We start from the raw sequence: 21852 nt of genomic DNA, 5'->3' as shown, positions 1-21852 counted from the left end.
ACTGGAACTATAATATTGCTAGCAATTGATTGTCTCTCTCTCTTTCTCTCTCTCTATCTCTCTTATTCACTGTAACTTTATGTTGTTCTCTGTCATCCTTAGGCATTCTTCTCTTTTTCCTTTTCTGTTGTTCTCTTTCTCTTGGGTATTGAAGGCGGCATTTGCTACAAATTAATGGCCAGTAGTCAGAGGGAGAGCTGCACCAATCATTTATTTTCTTTTAACAAGCCGAAGGATGAGGGTTGGGAGGAGAAATGGAGGAGGAGGGAAAGGAGGAGGAATAGAGGAGGAGGGGAAGTGTGAAAAAGGATGGGTGCAGGTGAAAAATTGAGTAGAAGAAGGTGGAGATGGATATACAGAGGTAAGAAGTGTTTTATGAAGTTACCAAGTAGTCTCCAAATATTAGAAGATCCAAGAATGTTTAAAAAGAATTTGAAGGAATATCTGGTCAAATTGTCGCTGTATTCTTTTCAAGAGTTCAACATTGATTTTTGATGAAACAATTTTGTCTATATATACTAGGCTAGCCTAGGTATTTATATTTATATTGTAATTTATTGACACTGTTCTAATGTATTTCTTACATCTGATGAATAAAGTATTTTTCTATTCTATTCTATAATGTAGATGGAATGGGGGAAAAGAATTGGGCTGATATAAAGAATATCAAGAAGGTCACAAATAATTAACAGTTCTATAATATTACTATAATTCAAATGATAAAAGAAATAGGTGAAGTTTTTCATGATCTTCATGTTCAAGCCATGCAAAAGTCTGGAATCATGTAGGCATTATTCTATAGTTGGGTCCACTTTATAATGGCAGTGTTTGATTAGCAAAGGTATTGCTATCCTTGTCTATCATTCAACAAAACTGATTGCGCTATCTCCTTCTCAATTCGCTCTGATGCAGATCGTCTCTTAACAATGTAGAATTAATTATTAATTCAAAAATATATTTTGTTCTCTGATAATAATATTTTGTTCAAGCAAATGCCGCCTTCAATACCCAAGAGAAAGAGAACAACAGAAAAGGAAAAAGAGAAGAAATAATATTTCATCTTAATTATGAAAATTCATTATAAAATTATTGAAAAATATAATTTCTTGCTCAATAAAATATAATTGATTATTTTAAACGAGAATGAACAGTTAATACTACATCAATAAACCTGTAACAGCTACCGTCTATAGAGGCATTGACAAGACAGACGATCGGCAACGTATTTCTCCTATCTTTCTCCACTGTCATTATAACGTGGACCTCAGTATAGAAGAAATAATCGTATTTTGTATTAGAGAAAGACAAAAAAGTAGCAAATATCAATTTTAGTTTCTCAAATTGATGCAACTTGTGTAGACCTATTGAAACAAACAGGATATTAATTAAGCTGCATACAGACTTGAACACTACGATCACCCGCATTTCACTTTTCATCAGCTGATTAAATCTTCTGTATTTGTACAGAAACAGTAAGGTACAGCACAAAGTAAAAGGATACATATATAATACTTTGTAGGTACAGATATAATAAGCGTAGTACCATCAGCTGATGTAAAATAAAATGTGTGTGTTCATGGCGCTTAAGTCTGTGCTCACCTTCAAGAGATTATGTTTTTCTTTGCAATGTACTCGAAAGAATGTAATTTAATAAATTGTAAGTTGTAGAAATTAAGAAGCTAAATAAAGCAAACCGAAACAAAAAATAAGATGAGTACCACAAATAAAACTTTCAAAAGCAATTCCAGAAAACATTTTTACTCGTATCACACCAATCACTATAAATCAATTATACCAGAACGGCTTTCACTGTATATTATAAATATCGAAGTTTCCAAGATAATAAATTCAAGATGTTAATACAAGATAAAAACGATTATTAATAAGTTGACCGTCATAAATCTACTTATGTCAAACAAATACTCAGTTCGGGAACAAGTTTATCGGAAGTATAAATTCAGTTCAAGTTCCGATCGTGTTTGAAATCGATAAATTAGTGAAAAAAAACACACGCCTCTACTATTAAAAAGCTACATCTAACTTTCATCCTAATTATGTTTCGCTTTCTAAACGTTTAGAGCGATTAAGAAAAGTTGATAATTACATCGGATGCTGGGGGAGAAGATGCAAGATGAAGAAGAAGTCGGCGAAGAAGGAGAATAAAAAGAAGAAAACACAAGGTGGACATACATGGCATGGCTGCACTGACCAGTGGGATAACTGACCAGTTATCTTATCTTGTTTCTCTTCTTCCTTATCATCATCCTTCTTTCTTTCTCACTCTCTCAAGGTCCTAATCCGAAATTTGGCAGTTTACTTCCGTGTTGTTTAGTTGACGCCCTACATGGACCACCTGTATCGATTTCACATCTTGAAAACCGAATAATTTGTTTATAGTGTGAATGAAATAGATAAATAAAATAAAATAATAATATCGAGTGACCTGGCTGGCTCAGGTCTGGTGTCAGAGTTTTCAGGTCGCAACTGATCAATTTCAGGGCCTCTGACATGACCTAACGACTGCTTTTCAGGCAGCCGGGACCGACAGCTTAACGTGTCCATCCGAAACACGGGAGTGGCCCGAGATAAATATCTTGCCCGGGCCGGGATTTGAACCCGGATAAATAGATAAATTGAGTTTCTTGTTGACATAATCATGCTGATATATTTGTATATTTATCAATTTATACATTCATTGAGATATTAATTAATTTATCTATTTATGAATTTTATCAGCATAGAATAGCGCTGAAGTTCATGTCTCATCTTGGAGTATTGCTAACTAAAGGCAAGCTTCATTTACAGGCAATTAGATGAATTAGATCTATTGGATTCCATTTAATTAGAATGTAGGGGAGTAATCGTAATGCATTGGGGATTAGTCCTAGGATTGTGCGTGAAAAATGGGAGGAATTATGATTTATATTATAAATCATCTATAAAATGATAAATCATCAAAAAATGATATAAATGATATTATAATCATCTAAATAATCATTTGTTATTTATATTTATATTTAGATGAATGACTTACAGAATTACGTGGGCTCCAAACAACTGGCAAGTGATTTTCTAGTTCATAACTCTGTCAGGCTAGGCGCACACCGGTTAGTCAAGACAAGACTATTCACGTTCAGTCACGTTTAGTCACAATACTTCACATAGTTGCTTATGGAGACATGACTAATTGCAATGACTAATCAGTGTGAGTTGTATCATGTATCATAAGCAACAATGTGAAGTATTGTGACTAAACGTGTCTGATCATGTCTTGTCTTGTCTTGACTAACTGGTGTGCACCTAGCCTCAGTAAGTGGAGCTGAGCTCAATCAGAAACAAAATATAAAATGATGGCTGCGAGGAGTGAAGGAAAATTAGTTGCACTGGTTAATATAATAATTCGTAAAAAAATCATAAGGTCTAGTTTCAAAGCCAGAAGTATTATGAGAGTTCAATCCTGCATTACAGATTACAATCTCAGATACACAAAATTGTAGCGTACGTGAAACCAAATCACTACTTTTAATACATCTAGGCTAGCATATAGGTTATGATTCTAATATAAGCAAAGAAACACTGAATATTAACATGGAATCACTCATAGCAAAAGAACCCAACTGTACTACACCACTACCTCCGTAAACAAAGCCATAGTGCATTCAGGTGACGTCAGCACAGGTAGGGCTCCTACACCAATAGAAACACTATAGTGAGGTCCACGTTATAATGACAGTGGATAAAGATAGAAGAATAGCGATGCCGATTCTCTGCATTAATTAATTATATTTCTACACTAACAAAAACATAATTGGCATCATTGTGGACCTAGAAAAGGATAGTACCACCGGCTTTGTCGAATGATGGACAAGGATAGCAAAACCAAAGTTGATCGAATACTGTCATTATAACGTGGACCTCACTATAGCTCATATAGATCAGCTGAAATCAGCAAATTTTTATTGGTGTAGGAGCCCTACCTGTGCTGACGTCACCAGAATGCACTATGGCTTTGTTTACGGAGGTAGTGACGACACACAATGTTATCTTGAAATAGCAACACCAATGAAATACGTAACAATCTCAGAAATACACACAATATTAACACGCACTCCAAATAATATAACACAAATTATATTTAGAAACACTCAATAACTACATGCAAAAACAACAACATAACATTACCGTATAGATAATGTTAGAAAGAAACACACAAAACATTAACATACAAAACACACCTCAAACACATAAGATACGCATTACTACGACAGACATGCCAACGCAATTCGATTTGCCTTTTAAGAATGAGCGCGTGAAATGTGAACATTAGGCTTTCAGACGAGATTAGGCTTTATAAGCCTATATTAACCCAGTTGCCGAGACTATAGTTGAACAACTTTGGTATAACTATAGCTTCCAACTATAAATTACAAACTAGTTTCTTCCATTTTTCGCTCTGTCGTTATAAAGTGGAATCAGTTCCTATAGTGAGATCCACTTTAAACTGTCAGCATTGGTTGAATGGGGATCTTTGGTGTTGCTTATGAGGAATGCTGACAGTGAGTCTCACTGGAGTTGCATCTCGTCGTGTCTAAATCTCTCCCTAAAATCTTTTCTTCCTTTTCTAAATCTATTCCTCTTCCTTTTGCCATTAATGGTGTCTCATTAGCTGTCACAACCTGTTTCATCAGCTCCTTTTTAATTATTTCTCTCCTGTTTCCGGTCTGTCCTCGGATGACGTAGACATTTTGCCATCTGATGAAAGTGAATAATTATGTCATTTGGTGTAATTATATCACTGCAGTGATGTTGACAGCCAATTAACAGCTCATCGTCGTCATTTCTTGTAATAACTGCCTGTTTGATAACAGATTTGGTGATGTTTCTTTTAGTTGTAGAAAGTAGTTGATTGATAATTTATTTAAACATTCATTCATTCAATATGCATTGAAAGTAATTAATATTTCTTTACAAATTGTATACAAATTTCCTTGTTTTTGCTATTAATTTGAACAAAACTTCCTTGTGTTGGATCGTAAATCCTCACATTAAGTCATGTTTCATCAACGAAATGTGTTTGAAAGATAATAAATTGATGCATTACTTTAGGCAAATGTTCCAACATCATGTCATGTTATCAAATAAATTCCACGTTTCAATGTTTTGAAACATCAATGCGATATTCAAAACTATGACAAAAAATCACTAGCATTAGATTAACTTATTTTCTAGATCGTTAACTGTTAATTTTGAGTTAGTACTGAACACTACAAGATTCCAATTTCATATTGAAGTTAATGTGCAGAACTAATTGAAACCTTCATTAGTACTCATAGAAATTTATTGTAGTTTATTGAAAACTAGAAGATTCCAATTTCATGTTGGAGTTAATGTGTAGAACTAATAGAAACCTAAATTAGTACCCATAGAAATTTACAGTAGTAAACATTCATTACAAACTACTGAAATGTCACTGTAAACTACTAAATACTAAAATTTTATATACAAGTTTATGAACAGTAGTAGTTTATTGAAACCTGGGTATTGGAACTAAATGATTTTTTGTCGAACTTAATATTATGTTTGTTTCAATAATGAAACATGAACAGAGCTAATTGAAACGTCCATATCGGAACTACATGATTTTATGTTGTACTTTATGTAACGGTTGCACAGAAGCCGGTTAAATTTCAATTGTGAATAATTTTACGAGAACCAATCAGAAAATACTTCTTTGAAAAGAAGGCTTCTCTGATTGGCTCTCGTGAAATTAATCACGTTTGAAATTTAACCGGCTTTTGTGCAAGCGGCACTATATGTTTGTTTCAATAATGAAGCATGAACAAAGCTAATTGAAACGTCCGTAGTGGAAGTAAATGATTTTATGTTAAACTTTATATGTTTGTTGTAATAATGAAGCCTTGCAAGTGTATGTTTGTTAGCTTTGAGCTGTGTATGATGCACAGTTTAGAGGGGAGACCCGTTAGCTAATGTAATAAGATTGCACTGCCGTCTATATTTAGTGCCCCTCGAATCCTTCATGTTCAATCAGAATACTTCATAAATTGGTGTCAGTGGGTTGAGAGTACATTTATGGCTTCAAGTCAATGAACTGACGAGATTGTATTTGTATTGGTGATTGGTGCATATGTATTACTCATATATACTGTATGTGACTGAAGGTGATTTCAAGTCAGAAGAGAATAGTTTAGTTTGATTTGGTTTGATTTAGATTAGATTTACTTTAACAAATCTGGAACAAATAGAGAAATTGAAGAAAATATAAAAAGATGCAAATCTAAAAGTAATAGAAACGTAGAAAAACACTAGTTCAATCAATTTCAGAATTTCAGATTGAGTTGATATTGACGTATAGGCTCAAATAAATAATAAAATTATTGATACAAATTCATTGATTTTTCTGGCTGAAGGCTTCGGCTAAGCCTACAGAACTTTTTTACTTTTTGTACAGACAGAAAATGATGTGAGTTTTATGATTCTTTTGTTCTCTTTTTAATTATTTGAATTGTATTATATCCATTTTCTGTTTTTTTCCAAAATGCAAAATTTCTATTCTATTAGTTGATTATTGTAATTTTCATCTGATTTAGCTAACAACATGAAACACAGATTTAATTAATGTTAAACTAATACATATCTTCTAATAACGTATTTCATTAGGGCTACTTTCTTTATTGATTGATTAATACAATAAATATATCATCAAAATGATAGGGAAAGAAAAAATAAGGTAACCTTGTGCTATTCCTCTCCCAAATTTAGATAAGGTTACACATACTCGGAAATAGGTTAAGTCTTGTAGTTGTTCACTTCAAAAAATTTTCAATCCTTAATTATTTGCACAACGTAGAATTTTAAATTTAGATGCTTATATATAGAATATTTAGAAGAAATATTTTACATTATCACTAAAATAGGAAATATTTCACATATTGAAGAAATAATTTTGCAGGACCAAAAACAAACTTAATATTCTTTACTTGATTTTTTAGTTAAAAAAAACCCATAGTAGGTATCCTTCTATTAAGAAACATTTTAATATAAAATACAAAAGCAACTAGTTTCGGATGTTCAATACATTTTCAAGTTTGATTTTAAGAAAACTTGAAAATGGATAAATATCCGAAACTAACTTAGTTGCTTTTGAATTTTATAAAAAAGTTTTTGAGAAATGGTACTATGGGACTATTTTTTACTAATACATAATAATAAATTAAAAGTAGAGTATTTCTATCATGATAGATATTTCAACATTATTTGACTTCACAACTGAAACTTACCCACGCACAAGCCTAAGAGCTTATGTGGACATCACCCTCAATAATAATAAAAAAATCTGAAACTGTCAGCTTTCAACATCAAAGTTTCAGCGATTGACAGCATCAAACATGAAAGCTTCCCAAAGAGACAACATTATATTACGTCAAAGCTTCCCTCTCATTCTACTAATGCTGACATTTTAAAGAGAATCTCACTGAGGTGAACAATGCACATTACACCACTACTGTAACAGCAATCAGATTCGAATCAGCTGATCACCAGCAAGGTCACTGTTGAGATTGGTCGCGTGACCTTGAACCGGCGCTAGCTCGCTGTGTCACGGACAGGTGGCTCGAACGCCATTGGCCAGTTGACCTTAACAATCCCCCTCCCTGACTTCAAGAACCTCACCAACAATCAGCGGTCAGCTGTTAACCTACTTGTTGCAGTTGCCGAAAGGATCTGTCGCCCACTCAGTCTATCGGGCGAAAATATTGCTTGACTACGAAATTAGAAACGCGCTGTGGCACCAATCGTTTAAATTAATGTTGAACGTAGTAATCGCATTGCACATTAGTTTTTGTAATTGACCGAACGAAGTGAGGTCTAAGATTCAAGTCGACGGTTTGGCATTTCTCTTAATGTTTATATGTTGCGCATTTACGGCGAAACGCGGTAATAGATTTTCATGAAATTTGACTGGTATGTTCCTTTTTAAATTGCGCGTCGACGTATATATAAGGTTTTTGGAAATTTTGCATTTCAAGGATAATATAAAAGGAAAAAGGAGCCTCCTTCATACGCCAATATTCGAGTAAAAATCAGACTATAGAATTATTCATCATAAATCAGCTGACAAGTGATTACACAGATGTGTGGAGAAGCCAGTCTACTGATTGTATATTTAAGGTCTATAGTTTCAATCAAAGACCTTGAAGAGGTATGCATCTTCAAGCTGGGTTTACACAAAGTTATTTACAAAATGTTAATAACTTAATCCTTATAGATTCTATTAGATTGAACGAGGTTGACAAACACAAATGTTCATCATGTGTATGATAAGTTATGTTCAATCTAATATAATCTATAAGGATTGAGTTATTAACATTTTGTTAATAATTTGGTCTACGCAGCTCGCGTTAAGGTCTTTGGTTTCAATATTTTGTTTTGCAGTCATGGTATTATTATGCGTGTCCATCAGTATCAATATTCTCACATTCGAAAAAAACTAATTTAATAGGTGATTAAAATAATCAAATGAAACTAATAATGCTGAAGAAATTATAATATTTTTGATTGAAAAAAATTAATTTCATTAGATGGAAAGATTATCACGGAACTGGATGAATATTATATAAATTCTGGAATAGAAATATATTTATTCATTGTTTAAATTAACATAATATTAATAAATTATGGAATTCAAATTCAAACGTGAACTGATTTGTTAACATTTAAAACAGTTGACATCAGGTACTTGTGGATGAGAATACTGCGTGAGGTATACTGTTCACAGAACTACTAGTATTTTCTTAATTATCATTAACTATTTGGGGTTAAAAGTCTAGTATTCATTTTATACTGTTGCTAAATTTAGCTTCGCTCGCCATATCAGGCGATATGATATTCCCAGTAATAGCTCTTATTTAAGTAGCAGTGCCCAATCAATTTTTCCGCGATAAATAAATTTCAATCTTCAACTTGGTGCCAACCTAACAAAGTCAACTCAAATTAATGCCAACCTGACAAAATTACTAATTTAGTTACCAGTTAACAACTGTTTCAAAGATGTACTCTCTCTAGATTATAGTTCTATATTAACATAAGCTATGGAAATTTTGCAATTATAATTAAGAGATTGGAATAAGAGAATATACATGCTAAAAGACGAACTTTAAACCCTTAAAAACAACCCTTAGAGTAGAAATATTGCCAAAAGATTTCTTAGTGCGCCACTAAAGGGCCAACTGAACATACCTACCAAATTTGAACGTTTTTGGTCCGGTAGATTTTTAGTTCTGCGAGTGAGTGAGTGAGTGAGTGAGTGAGTGATTCAGTCAGTCAGTGAGTGAGTGCCATTTCGCTTTTATATAATTATAGATGTAATAATTTTATTACAGTATTTATTTTACAAATTTTTGTTATTTCTCCGAATTTTCGCTGAATATTCAATCAGTCATTAGGCCCTAGTCTTTGCTTGTCTATTATTCATTAAACCCTTGTTTGAACCTTTGAGATCACTGGAGAAGTGATGTCAAACTCACAAGAAAAACCATGAATCTTGACCCTCAGTTTGAATCACATCATTAAAGAAGTAAGGCCCGGTTGCACAACAGCCGGTTTAATTTTAATTTGATTAATTTCACGAAAACCAATCAGAGAAGGTGTTTTTGAATAGACGGCTTCTCTGATTGGTTCTCGTGGAATTAATCACGGTTAAAATTTTAACCGGCTATTGTGCAACCCCCACTATGTGATATTAATCTCACAAGAAAGCCATATAAAGCTTGACTCTCAGTTTGAATTAGATCATCGAAAAAATGATATGGAATATTTACAAGAAAGCCCTATGAAGCATTATCCTCTGGTTGATTGATTGAGTACTTTATTCATGTAGATTACAATATATACTGGCTTATACACTTATATACAATAGCTTACAATACAGCAAAATTATAGATGAATTTACATAATATAGATTAAGAAAATAATTATTGAACTGTATATGATATAAAAAAGCAATTTGTAATATAATAACTATAGATAATAATTAAATTGTTATGCATCTACATAAATTGGCGGAGCTTTGGACATATCAATGTCCATTCTTTGGGAAGAATATTTTTTAAGAGATTGATCCATTTGTAGGCTGATCCTCAGATAATATAAGTGTTGATAGCTTGTTATACTGTATTGCTATTGGTCGGTTGACCTTTTGCGTTCAGCTCCTCACATGATCAATAATGTAGGGATCACTTTATGAGCTTTTTATGTCCTTCAAAACTTCTCTTTTGTTCAGAACATTAATGATTCATCATTTTAATTGATACATTGTAACTGATTGTTAATTACTAATTATAAACTTGAATTTTAAAAAACACTTTTGAAGTGAAAATACAATGTATTTTCACTTCAAAAGTGTTTTTTAGAATTCAAGTTTAATTTTAACAGTGAAAAAGTATGGATATACAACAGAGTAATTATACTGAACAGAGTACTAATTATAAATAATCAGTAATAGATTACTAATTTTTATTGATTATTAATTGATAATTAATTTTTAGTATTATGTTGTAATTTTATTTATCAATGGCCACATTACTATTCAGTTGTAATTGACACATTGTAACTGATTGTTAATTACTATTATAAATAATCAGTAATTGATTAATAATTTTTATTGATTATTAATTAATAATTATTTGTAGTATTCTGTTGTAATTGTGGTCTCTTAACCTTTGTAGCCTATCAACCTACTGTAGAACATGGTAGGCCATAGTGGAGTAGGTCAATTTCCACACAGAAAACACTTAACATGTAGAAGAAACATTATAAGAAATTTATGAAACTAATATTATTGTATGTAATTGAAACTATCTAATATTTACTGTAATTTATGTAGTAGTTTTAGTTTTCTTTTTAAATCAAACATTTATTTATTTGATATATATGAGTTATTAATTTGTTGAATTTGTAATTGTTTGTTGTAGATGGGTGAACGCAGAGGCATGAAAGCTTTGGAGTTGTGGTGCAAGAAAATCACAGACGGCTATGCCGGGGTGAAGGTGGAAAACATGACCACATCGTGGAGAGATGGGCTGGCATTCTGTGCCCTCATTCACCACTTCAGACCCGATTTAATGTGAGTCACTACTTATTTTACAATTACTCTACTTATTTTACAACCTATTTCCATGTTATTCATTCATTCATTCATTCATTCATCCTCAGATATATGTATTTTAAGGTCTCATTGTATGTGAGTTCCAACTTATTTCTATGTAATCCATTTATTCATTCTCAAATACCATTCTCAGGCACTATTCAATGTACGTTGTGACTTATTTTCATGTTATCAATTAATTTTCCCTTAGATTTCCTTAAATGAATTGTTTGGAATTGAAAGTGCACAATTGTGTCAAGTGTATCAATTGAAATTGATATATTTAGAAAGTGCACATTTCCATTTTTCATAATTGATATTATATTTATTTATAAGTTCTCATTTTAAAAATTTCAGCTCCATAACGTGTTTTCTAATATCTGTATTCATCAATAAATACTTACATAAGTGATGGAATTTCCAACAATGTGAATAAAAACAGTTTTTTGCATTGGTGAAAAAATTATATTTATGGACATGTGCACGTAATCCTAAAGAATTAAAATTCATTTTTCCTTAGTTCAAAGTAAAACGAGTCGTAAGAAGACCAAGAAAGATATAGATGCCAGTACAGGCCAATAGAGTCTGATCATTGTAAGAAAATTATGATGATAAACTCATTCATTCTCTAATATTCATTCTCAAATCAGTTTCAATGTGTGTTGCAAGCTATTTTCATGTCCTCCGTACAATTTGTGAGGTATTTTTTCCTATATCGGATTCATAACTAGGAGCTAAAAGAAGATGATCATAGCTCAAGAGAATAGTGTGTACTGGAGTGTATTTAGTTACAAAGTTCCACATTATGTAGGTTACCACTTATACAAAGTTATTAATTTAAATTGTAAATATGTCTTACAATACTCAAACTTGAAGATGATGTTCAACTAAAGCGAGAGAGAGAGAGAGTGAGTGTTTCACATCATGTTGGCTACTACTTATCCAAATTTATTAATTTAATTTCTGAGTGTTTTAACCGTGATTAATTTCACGAGAACCAATCAGAGAAGCCGTCTTTTCAAAAACGCCTCTCTGATTGGTTCTCGTGAAAATAGTCACGGTTAAAATTTAACCGGCTGTTGTGCAATATGATGCTTAGCTAAAGAGAGAGAGTGTATTCTAAATTGTAGTAAAACGATACAAACATGTGGGATACAGCTTATTGCATGCTATACATATAATTTGTGAGATACTTGTTTCAACACTTAACTATAGTGAGGTCCACGTTATAATGGCAGTGGATAAAGATAGGAGAATAGCGATGCCGATTCTCTGCATTAATTAATTATATTTCTACACTGTCAAAAACATAATTGGCATCGTTGTGGACCTAGAAAAGGATAGTACCACCGGCTTTGTCGAATGATAGACAAGGATAGCAAAACCAAAGTTGGTCAAATACTGTCATTATAACGTGGACCTCACTATAGGAGTTAAGATTAGATTATGCTTATTTTTAACATAGAGTATATACTGAACTGTAGTACAAGGATTCAACATGTGAGTTACAACTAACTTATCTTATGTTATAAATAATTCATTTGTGAGGTACTTTTTAATACTAGTAGCTAAAAGATGATAAAGTTGAAAAGAGAGAGAGTGAGAAAATGTGTGTGAGAGAGAGGGTGAAAATATCTGAATTCTAGTAGAAGGGTCTCATAATGAGTACATATTCCATGTTATCAATTTCATTATTTTGTGGGATCTTCTCAATACAATACATAACTAGGAGCTAAAAGATGATGCATAAAGCTGAAGATATAGTATGTACTGAACTGTGGTACAAAGATCTTACATCGTTTGAAACACCTACTTGAGTTTATTCCCATAATACTGTGAGGACATTCAACCAACAAGTACTTCTTTGCATGTGAAACCGTGACAGGGTTATTTCGTAATATCATCTCTCCTTCTTATTTGCCTCCTCCTCCTTATCTAAATCCACCTCCACCACCAACACCTTGTCCTTCTCCTCCTCCTCCTTCTCTTCCTCCTCTTCCTCCTTTTTCGTATCCTACTCCCCCTCCTCCACCACCTCCTACTACCGTACTCCTCTCCCTCCTCCTCCTCCTTCGTCTCCTCTTCCTCCATCATCATCATCATCTCTCCTTCTTCAACCTCGTCCTTTTACAATTCTACCCTCTTCTGATCATCATCCTCAAAGTACTCTACGTTCATCTCTTCCTTTCTCTTCATGCCCATCCTTCCTCTCATTGCACATTATTCTTCTAATTTTTATCTTTTTTCTCTCTTTTCTGTTTCCTGTCAAGTTCTCGCTCCAGTTATCTTATCTCTTCTACTTTTCAACTCTATCTTTCCTCCACTTCTTCATTTTTTCCACATGTAACTCTTTCATTTCCTCACCTTTCTCTGTCTCCACCATATTTTGTTGTCTCTTCTTCTGTCCTCATTTATTTCCCTCCATAGTAGTTAATCTTCTCTTATATTCTCATTTCTGTTTCAAGTGTTCCTTATTTTCCCTATTCAATTTGTCTCTCCTATACTCTACTACTTGAATACAAATTTTCTCTTCAGTTTCTCCAATTGTATCCTCTTCTTTTTTTTGTCTTCCTCTTCATCTCTTTCTTCCTATTCATTTTTCCTTCTTCTCTCCTTCTTATTCATCTCCTCCTCTTTCTTATTCATCTTTTTCTTCTTGTTGTTCCTCCGAATTCTCGTTCCCCTTCCTTTCTTATTATACATCACCTTCACCTCCTCCTTCTGCTTATTCATCTTCCCCTCCTCCTTCTGCTTATTCATCATCCCCTCCTCCTTTCTTCTCCTACTTTTTCATCTCCTTCTCATTCTTTCTGCTTTAATCTTCTTCCTCCTCCTTCTATTACCCCTCCTCTTTGTCCTTGTTATTCATCTTCTTGTTATTGTTGATGTTGTTGTTGTTGTTGTTGTTGTTCTTCTTCTTCTTCTTCTCCTTCTTCTTCTTCTTCTTCTTCTTCTTCTTCTTTTTCTTCTTCTTTTCCTTCTTCTTCTTTTTTTCTTCTTCTTCTTCTTCTTCTTTTTCTTCCTCTACTTCTTCTTCTTTTCTCACTGATTCATTCCCTCCACCTCCTTCTTCTTATTATTCATCTCCTTCTCCTCCACCTTCTTCTTCTTCTTCTTTCTGCTTTCCTCTGTCCTCCACCACTGTTGTGCTCGTCCTTGAGCTGTTGTGCCCAGACACAGACTCCCAGGAAAGAGAACAGAGAACTGGTTTTGCTGTGAACACTCCAACATCCAACCCAGGTCCAGAGCACATACTCTCACCACTCACACTCTCTCACTCACCTCATAAGCAGCAGCAGCAGCACTTTAATCCTGATATTATTATGCAGGAGAAGGTCGACTGCCTTTGCCTTTATCGTGAGTCACACTCACTTTTTTATTTTTTTTCTACCCTCTCTTGTAAGTCTTTCTCTTCTTCTCTACTCTTCTGTCTTCCTCCCTATTGAACGAGCACAGCGAATTCCCATTTTTGACTTGAGACTCGAATCGTTGTCCGCTTGTGGTTTGTGGGTTTGGATTTTTGGATTATTTAGGGAGGAATAAGTTAGGGAGGATAACTTGGGGAGGAAAACAATTTTTTTTAAGTTTATTAGAGATTGAAAATGGTGTAATAACCGTAACCGGTCTTTCTAATTATCAATAAATCAGTGGTTTTTTGACAATTTCTCAGTCTTTTTCATTCAATAGGAATACAAATCCAATGTCAACTCTGGTCTAGATAAGGCTGTGCAAAGACTAAAAATAAACTTTCTACTGGTGATATTTTTCAAAGTTTTTTGATTTGTATATCAACAAGCTATCAAAATAAAAAAGTTTTCAGGAAAACATTTTTTTTTCGATCATTACTTTTTGAGATATGATCGCCTAAAGTTTGAATTTTTGGGACAGAACATTTCAAATTCGGTAAGAGATAAATCCATGAGATTAGAGGGTAGATTCTTCATGGTGTTGTTGATCTAGTAAAACAAAAATTTTCTGAGATTATCAATTTTTGGATAAGTTATTCAATTAACCAAAAATAACTCAACTAAAAGTTATTTTTGGTTATTTTTAGTAAATTGAATAACTATCTTGAAAATTGATATTTTCAGAAAATTTTTGTTTTATCAGATCAACAATACCATGAAGAATCTATCCTCTAAATCTCAAGGATTTATCTCTTACCGAATTTGAAATGTTCTGTCCCAAAAATTTAAACTTTAGGTGCTCATATCTCAAAAAGTAATGATCGGAAAAAAATTTCCTGAGAAAACTTTTTTATTTTGATAGCTTGATGATATACAAATCAAAAAGCTTTGAAAAATATCACCAGTAGAAAGTTTATTTTTAGCCTTTGCACAGCCTTAATGCTAAAATCAACATTATTTATTAGGCAAGCAGCTTACCTCAGCTAAGCAAGTCGAAATACGATCCTGAGCATCGAGCTCAAAATAAAATCTGGAGAACAAGTGACTGAGTCAGCAGTGTCAAACAAGTTTCACGATCGATTCTCAACCTCCTGCAACCTAAACAAGGCAGTAAACTAATTTTGGTAATTCTTTCAAGTACACATTTACTATTCCGGCTGCTATCCAACACTATACAGTCATAAAAGACGATTAGGCGGGCGAAGCCCGCCTCCCAGCCGGAGCGCGAAGCGCGGAGGCTGCTAACCCACCCTACTGGGGGTGCAGGGGGCGAAGCCCTCTACCGAGCGCGAAGCGCGAGTAGGAACTAGTAACCATAAGAATTTTTCTGTCCTGATGTTACTTCATGTCAATGGTCCTGAGTATAGAGACTATACTAGTAGTTCAGTGAACAGTAGACCTCACGCAGTATTCTCATCCACAAGTACCTGATTGAAACTATAGACCTCATCGAAATACAGCAATAGACTGGCTCCTCCACACATCTGTGAAATCACTTGTCAGCTGATTTATGATGAATAATTCTATAGTTTGATTTTTTACACTAATATTGGCGTATGAAGCCCTTTTCCTTTTATATCATCCTTGAAATGCAGAATTTCCAAAAAACTTGTATATACGTCAACGCGCAATTAAAAAAGGAACCTACCTGTCAAATTTCATGAAAATCTATTACCGCGTTTCGCCGTAAATGCGAAACATTTAAACATTTAAACATTAAGAGAAATGCCAAACCGTCGACTTGAATCTTAGACCTTACTTCGCTTGGTCAATAATCTGTATAATAATCAGAACAGTATAATCAGAGAGTGATTGCACACTCTCTATAGTCCTGGGAGGTGTCAGTAGGTACCAATATTATTGCTAATGGTAGCAACCATCATTGGTTGCTATAGCAACGGGATTGTTTACAAAGTGAAAGCTGAATTCAGCAACAACTGTCAATGAAATAACTGACAACTTTTTTCATTATCAAGAAGTTTGCGCAACACGTCTTTATACAACTTACAAGTCACTCGCTCTCACTCTCTCTCTCTCTCTCTTGAACTCAATCTCTCTCTGTCCTCTTATCATTCTCTATCTCTTTCTCTATTCTTTCCGCTGTAATGGAATCGACTGGGTGTCATGGACTTGCAAATGTCATCAGGTCTATTAAGTCGATGGGCGAAAAAATTGAATGCAAAAACAAGTTTCGCTTTCACTATTGAAACACATTTTTCGAGTCTAGTCATTCAGAAGCGGTCATGGTTTCCACTTTAATCGAAAATGTCAATGTCATGACTGAAATTTTCTACTGTGAATTTCTTCCACAGCAGCGTAGTCGGCAGAACAATTTGTTTGTAAATTATTGTAAACAGTCTATATTGAATCTATTAGCCAATTCCCAGGTTATAGACTTCAGGTCCATGAGCATGCGCAATTCCTTTCTCATCAGCTGATGATGCTAAGCTTACTATATCTGTATTTGTACAGAAACAATGAAATACAGCTATCATAAACATAGAGTCAGCTGATGATCAGCGTGTTCGTGGCACATAAGTCTGTGCAAAGGCTAAAAATAAACTTTCTACACGTGATATTCTTCCAAGTTTTTCGATTTGTATATCATCGAGCTATCAAAATGAAAAAGTTTTCTCGGGGAAACATGTTTCTTTCCGATCATTACTCTTTGAGATATGAGCACCTGGAGTTTGAATTTTTGGGACAAAATATTTCAAATTCGGTCCGATATAAATCCATGAGATTTAGAGGATGGATTCTTCATGGTATTGTTGATCTAGTAAAACAAAAAGTTTCTGAAAATATCAATTTTTGAAAAAAGTTATTCAATTTACCAAAAATAACCCAAAATAACTGAACTAAAAGTTATTTTGGTAAATTGAATAACTTTTTTCAAAAATTGATATTTTCAGAAACTTTTTGTTTTACTAGATCAACAATACCTTGAAGAATCCATCCTCTAAATCTCATGGATTTATATCGTACCGAATTTGAAATGTTCTGTCCCAAAAATTCAAACTTCAGGCGCTCATATCTCAAAAAGTAATGATCGGAAAAAACATGTTTCCCCGAGAAAACTTTTTCATTTTAATAGCTGGTTGATATACAAATCGAAAAACTTGGAAGAATATCACGTGTAGAAAGTTTATTTTTAGTCTTTGCACAACCTTAATGTGTGACTCTATCGAGTTCCATCATTCCAACTCTGACCTTCTACTGTATATTCGTCGTAATTTACTGTTCATGAATGGAATTACTTGAAATTTTGCATAATAATTTTTTAGTTTTGAATTATGATTAAGAAACTAGTATCAGTCATTACACCAACATCAATGTAGAAAACTGAATTACTAAACATCGAGAAGGAGAGTGTAAAGTGTGATGCGAATTTAGTATGATTTGTAGCTGATTGACCTTTGAGGGTAAAAGTCTGCCATTGGTTGAGGCAAGACACGCCCACTGTAGGCGAAGCATTTAAACTACAGTCAGGTGTCAAATTGAACAACAGAAAAGCAGAATAGAAAATTGACTGAACAACGAGCAGGAGAGTGTATCGAGAGAATAGAGCTGTATAATTTGTAGTTATTATTTGATCTATAAAGGTGCGTACAGATTTACGCGCCACGAACATGAGCAATTCACTTTTAATTAGCTGATGCCAAGTTTTTTATATCTGTATCTTACCGTTTCTGTAAAAATACAGATATAATCAGCTGATTAAAAGTGAATTGCTCATGTTCGCGGCGCGTATATCTTAAGCTGCGTACACATATACGCTCTTCCAACCCGCACCGAGCACGCTCCTCCCTCGTACCGCCCTCGTTCCTCCATCGAACTACAGTCGCGCCGCCCACGCACCCATCATGAACGTTACGGAAGATGTTAGACCGCGTTCCCCGGTCGAACCATTGTTGCTCCCCGGTCGATCATCAATCGCTCTGCTGGAGTGACGTTCGGTTGCGGAGCAGAGCGAGAGTCTGTACGCACCTTAAGAATGCACCTCAAGAATGAAAGTCTGCCATTGGCTGAGACAAGATACCCCCACAGCATTAAAACTTCAGTCATGAGTCAAAATTTGGGCAACAGGAGTGATTGGAAATCAAAGTAGTTAGGCTATCAGCTTGATCAACTGATTAACTAGAAAATAATAAATTTTTCACTTTTATGATAACCTAACAACTGTAGGATAACATTACACAACAATTCAATAGCAAATAATGTTATAGCACTTTCCATTAAAACCTTGGCTCTAGCGTTTAGCATATTAGTTTGCTTTTGTAAAAGACATAATTTGTATAAATATCAGGTCGCCGATATAGATTCTCCCTAACCTCCTGAGAACCACAACACGATACTCGTGACTATACTTGTTCCCACTAAAACTATTTAGACAGGTTCTTTTTCACGTTTTTCTTTGTCACTTACTTCTTCTTCTTCTTCTTCTTCTTCTTCTTCTTCTTCTTCTTCCTCTCTTCCCATCATCATCATCTCCATCCTCTTCTCCTCCTTACCAATTTGTCCTCTTCTTTTCTATTCTAGTACTTCCTCCACTTTTTCTTATACGGTTTTTTAAATCTAATTTTTTCATCATTTTTTTCGTTTTTCCTGGCAAATAGCATAGTTTTAATTTGCCCACATTGCGGTTTTTGGCTCACAAATTCAAATTTCTTTCTCTTCTTCTCTATCATAAAGAATATTTCTCTCTCTCATTACAACTCTCTTGCTCTATCATCTTCTTTCTCACTTATTGTATGATATTTTCTTGCAATTAATTCCACGTATGACAATGGTTATGGTGTCCAGAATTTTCACCTCCATCTTTTATTTGAGAATTCGAGTCACTGTCGATGTTGTAGAACCGTTCGAATTTGATGGTATATGTGTGTTTTTTTTTCATTATATTTTATTTATTTCGAACTCACCTTTTCCGACATTCCCCTTGCATCTTGTTTTTTCGGCTTGGTTTCTACGGGCTCGCAGATTTGATGCCTAATGAGATCGGAGTCCCATGATACTCCATGATTGATACTCATAAAGAAAATATGACAATTATTATAATAATTATATTTTCTTCCCTATAACAATTTTTCTTCCCTACAAAAAAAATTTCTTTCCTATAACAATTATTGTTATGGGGAAGAAAAGAAATTCCGAATTTTATCCTTGAAAATATTTTATTCCAAGTTGATTTTCAACTTGAGCTACTCAGAAACTAAATTCAACTGCTCTTATCTCCGTCATCTGATAAAACACGGTCATTTATCATCATAATCCAAAATCTTTTTCCATTTCCAAGAAATGTCCTCCAATTCAAGTTACTCAATTACATCTCCATAAAGTAGGCAATAAACTTTACAAATAATGTACCTGACCTTTCCTCATGCAATTTTCATTAATTTTTCAACATTTTTTCCGTGGCTCAAGAATTTGGATATTTGAAACTTGATATTTATTTTCAGTCTTCCATACTTTTCAACTCAAGACTTGGTCCTGTACCACAGTGTTCATACTTGTGTAATGTCATGCTTTATTTTTGTTTCATTGCTGTCATCAACTTCTCTTCTCTCATCCTCACTTCTCTCTTCATCTCTCACTCTCTCTCTCTCTCACTCACTCTCTCTCTCCTCTCTCTCTTTCTCTATCTATATCTCTCTCATACCCTCTCTCTTACTCACACTCTCACTCAAATTCCTCCATCTTTCTTCTCTCTGTATCATTGGTTTGGTTTTCTCCATTTATTCTTAGTTTCTTTTTGTTCGTCTATGCTTTCATCAAGCTGCCTTAACGCCGCATAAACAAACTGAGGATTTTATCTGAATTAATTTTTATTGCCCCATCTGATCCAAAGCAATAAAGTTTAGATATTTTATATCTGCGATAGGCATCTCAGTCTGAATGTAATAACTTGACTGGAAGTGGTAGATAACATAAAGAAACTCAAATACACGAAAAAGGATTATATGAAAGTTGATAGCATAAATACATAGAAATAAACAAATTAGAGAAAATAAAGTGTGGAAGAGAGTTTAGGAGAGAAAGAATGAAAAGAAGAAGAAGTAGGTGGGGGGAGAAGTAGAAGAAGATGAAGAAGAAGAAGAAGAAAAAGAAAAGGAAGAGCTATTACCCTTTCCACAAACATCCCATTATTTTATTATGTTCCTTTGTGCTTTCTCATTCGCCGCCTTGCTTCTTCTTCTTCTTCTTCTTCTTCTTCTTCTTCTTCTTCTCCTTCTTCTTCTTCTTCTTCTTCTTCTTCTTCTTCTTCTTCTCTTCTTCTTCTTCTTCTTCTTCTTCTTCTTCTTCTTCTTCTTCTTCTTCTCATCCATCATCATTCATCATCATCATCATCATCATCATCATCTTCTTCATCATCATCATCATCATCATCATCTTCTTCATCATCATCATCGTCATCATCATCATCATCATCATCATCATCATCATATTAGTCTTCTTCTCCCTCTCTTCATTTCATTTATTTTATGGTGACCTTTACGATTTTAGAGATGTGTTTTTGAATGTTTATTGCCGGCTGAGGTTTTGTGTTTTGATTCCTTTTTTCAATTTAACTTTCTTTGTTGAAATGTTGTAAATCAATTCATGTGAATCGAATGTTTTATCTGTTTTACAAACTCCTTATCTATCCAAATTGATTATGTATTTTTAATGTCAAAATAGGAGAAATGTCAAAGAAAAAATAGAGATATGAGAATAAAGAAGCTATAGTGAGGTCCACGTTATAATGACAGTGGATAAAGTTAGAAGAATAGCGATGCCGATTCTCTGCATTAATTAATCATATTTCTACACTATAAACATAATTGGCACCGTTGTGGACCCAGAAAAGGATAGCACCACCGGCTTTGTCGAATGATAGACAAGGATAGCAAAACCAAAGTTGATCAAATACTGTCATTATAACGTGGACCTCACTATAGAAGATAAGCGTCGAATGCAATGATAAGCTGATGCATTGTAAGTTCATTCAGAATCGTGGAATTGCTCCTTCCCTTTGTCTTAAATTTCATCCTCTTTTATTATTTTTTTTCATAGTTTTTCTTCACTTTTCGCTTTTAGCTGCCGGGCTTTGGGCAGTTTTGAGATGTGAGTGTTCTTAATTTCGGGTAATAAGGTGTTATTTTGTTTCAACTCAAACCGTCCTTATTATAGACTGTCTCCTCTCCAATAATTCTATCTATACTTTTCATTTTTCGGTTTTCTCAATCTTATCCATTCACTTTTATATTCTCGTATTTCCTGTCTCCTCCTATTTTTCTTCTTCTT

At 33.9% G+C, this 21852-nt stretch overlaps 1 protein-coding gene across 2 annotated transcripts in view; it reads left to right on the top strand.

The window, feature by feature from the left end:
* The window catches only part of LOC111050289 (MICAL-like protein 1), a 157436-nt gene that overhangs the window by 17701 nt on the left and 117883 nt on the right, over positions 1–21852 (top strand). For both annotated transcript variants that reach the window (XM_039437244.1, XM_039437245.1), the window contains exon 2: positions 10989–11140. In XM_039437244.1, the coding sequence (XP_039293178.1) occupies positions 10989–11140 (152 nt within the window). The remainder of the gene's footprint in view (positions 1–10988; positions 11141–21852) is intronic.

This window comes from Nilaparvata lugens, chromosome 10, assembly GCF_014356525.2.
Source record: "Nilaparvata lugens isolate BPH chromosome 10, ASM1435652v1, whole genome shotgun sequence".
Lineage (NCBI taxonomy): Eukaryota > Metazoa > Arthropoda > Insecta > Hemiptera > Delphacidae > Nilaparvata > Nilaparvata lugens.
This window is presented reverse-complemented; position numbering and strand designations above follow the sequence as displayed.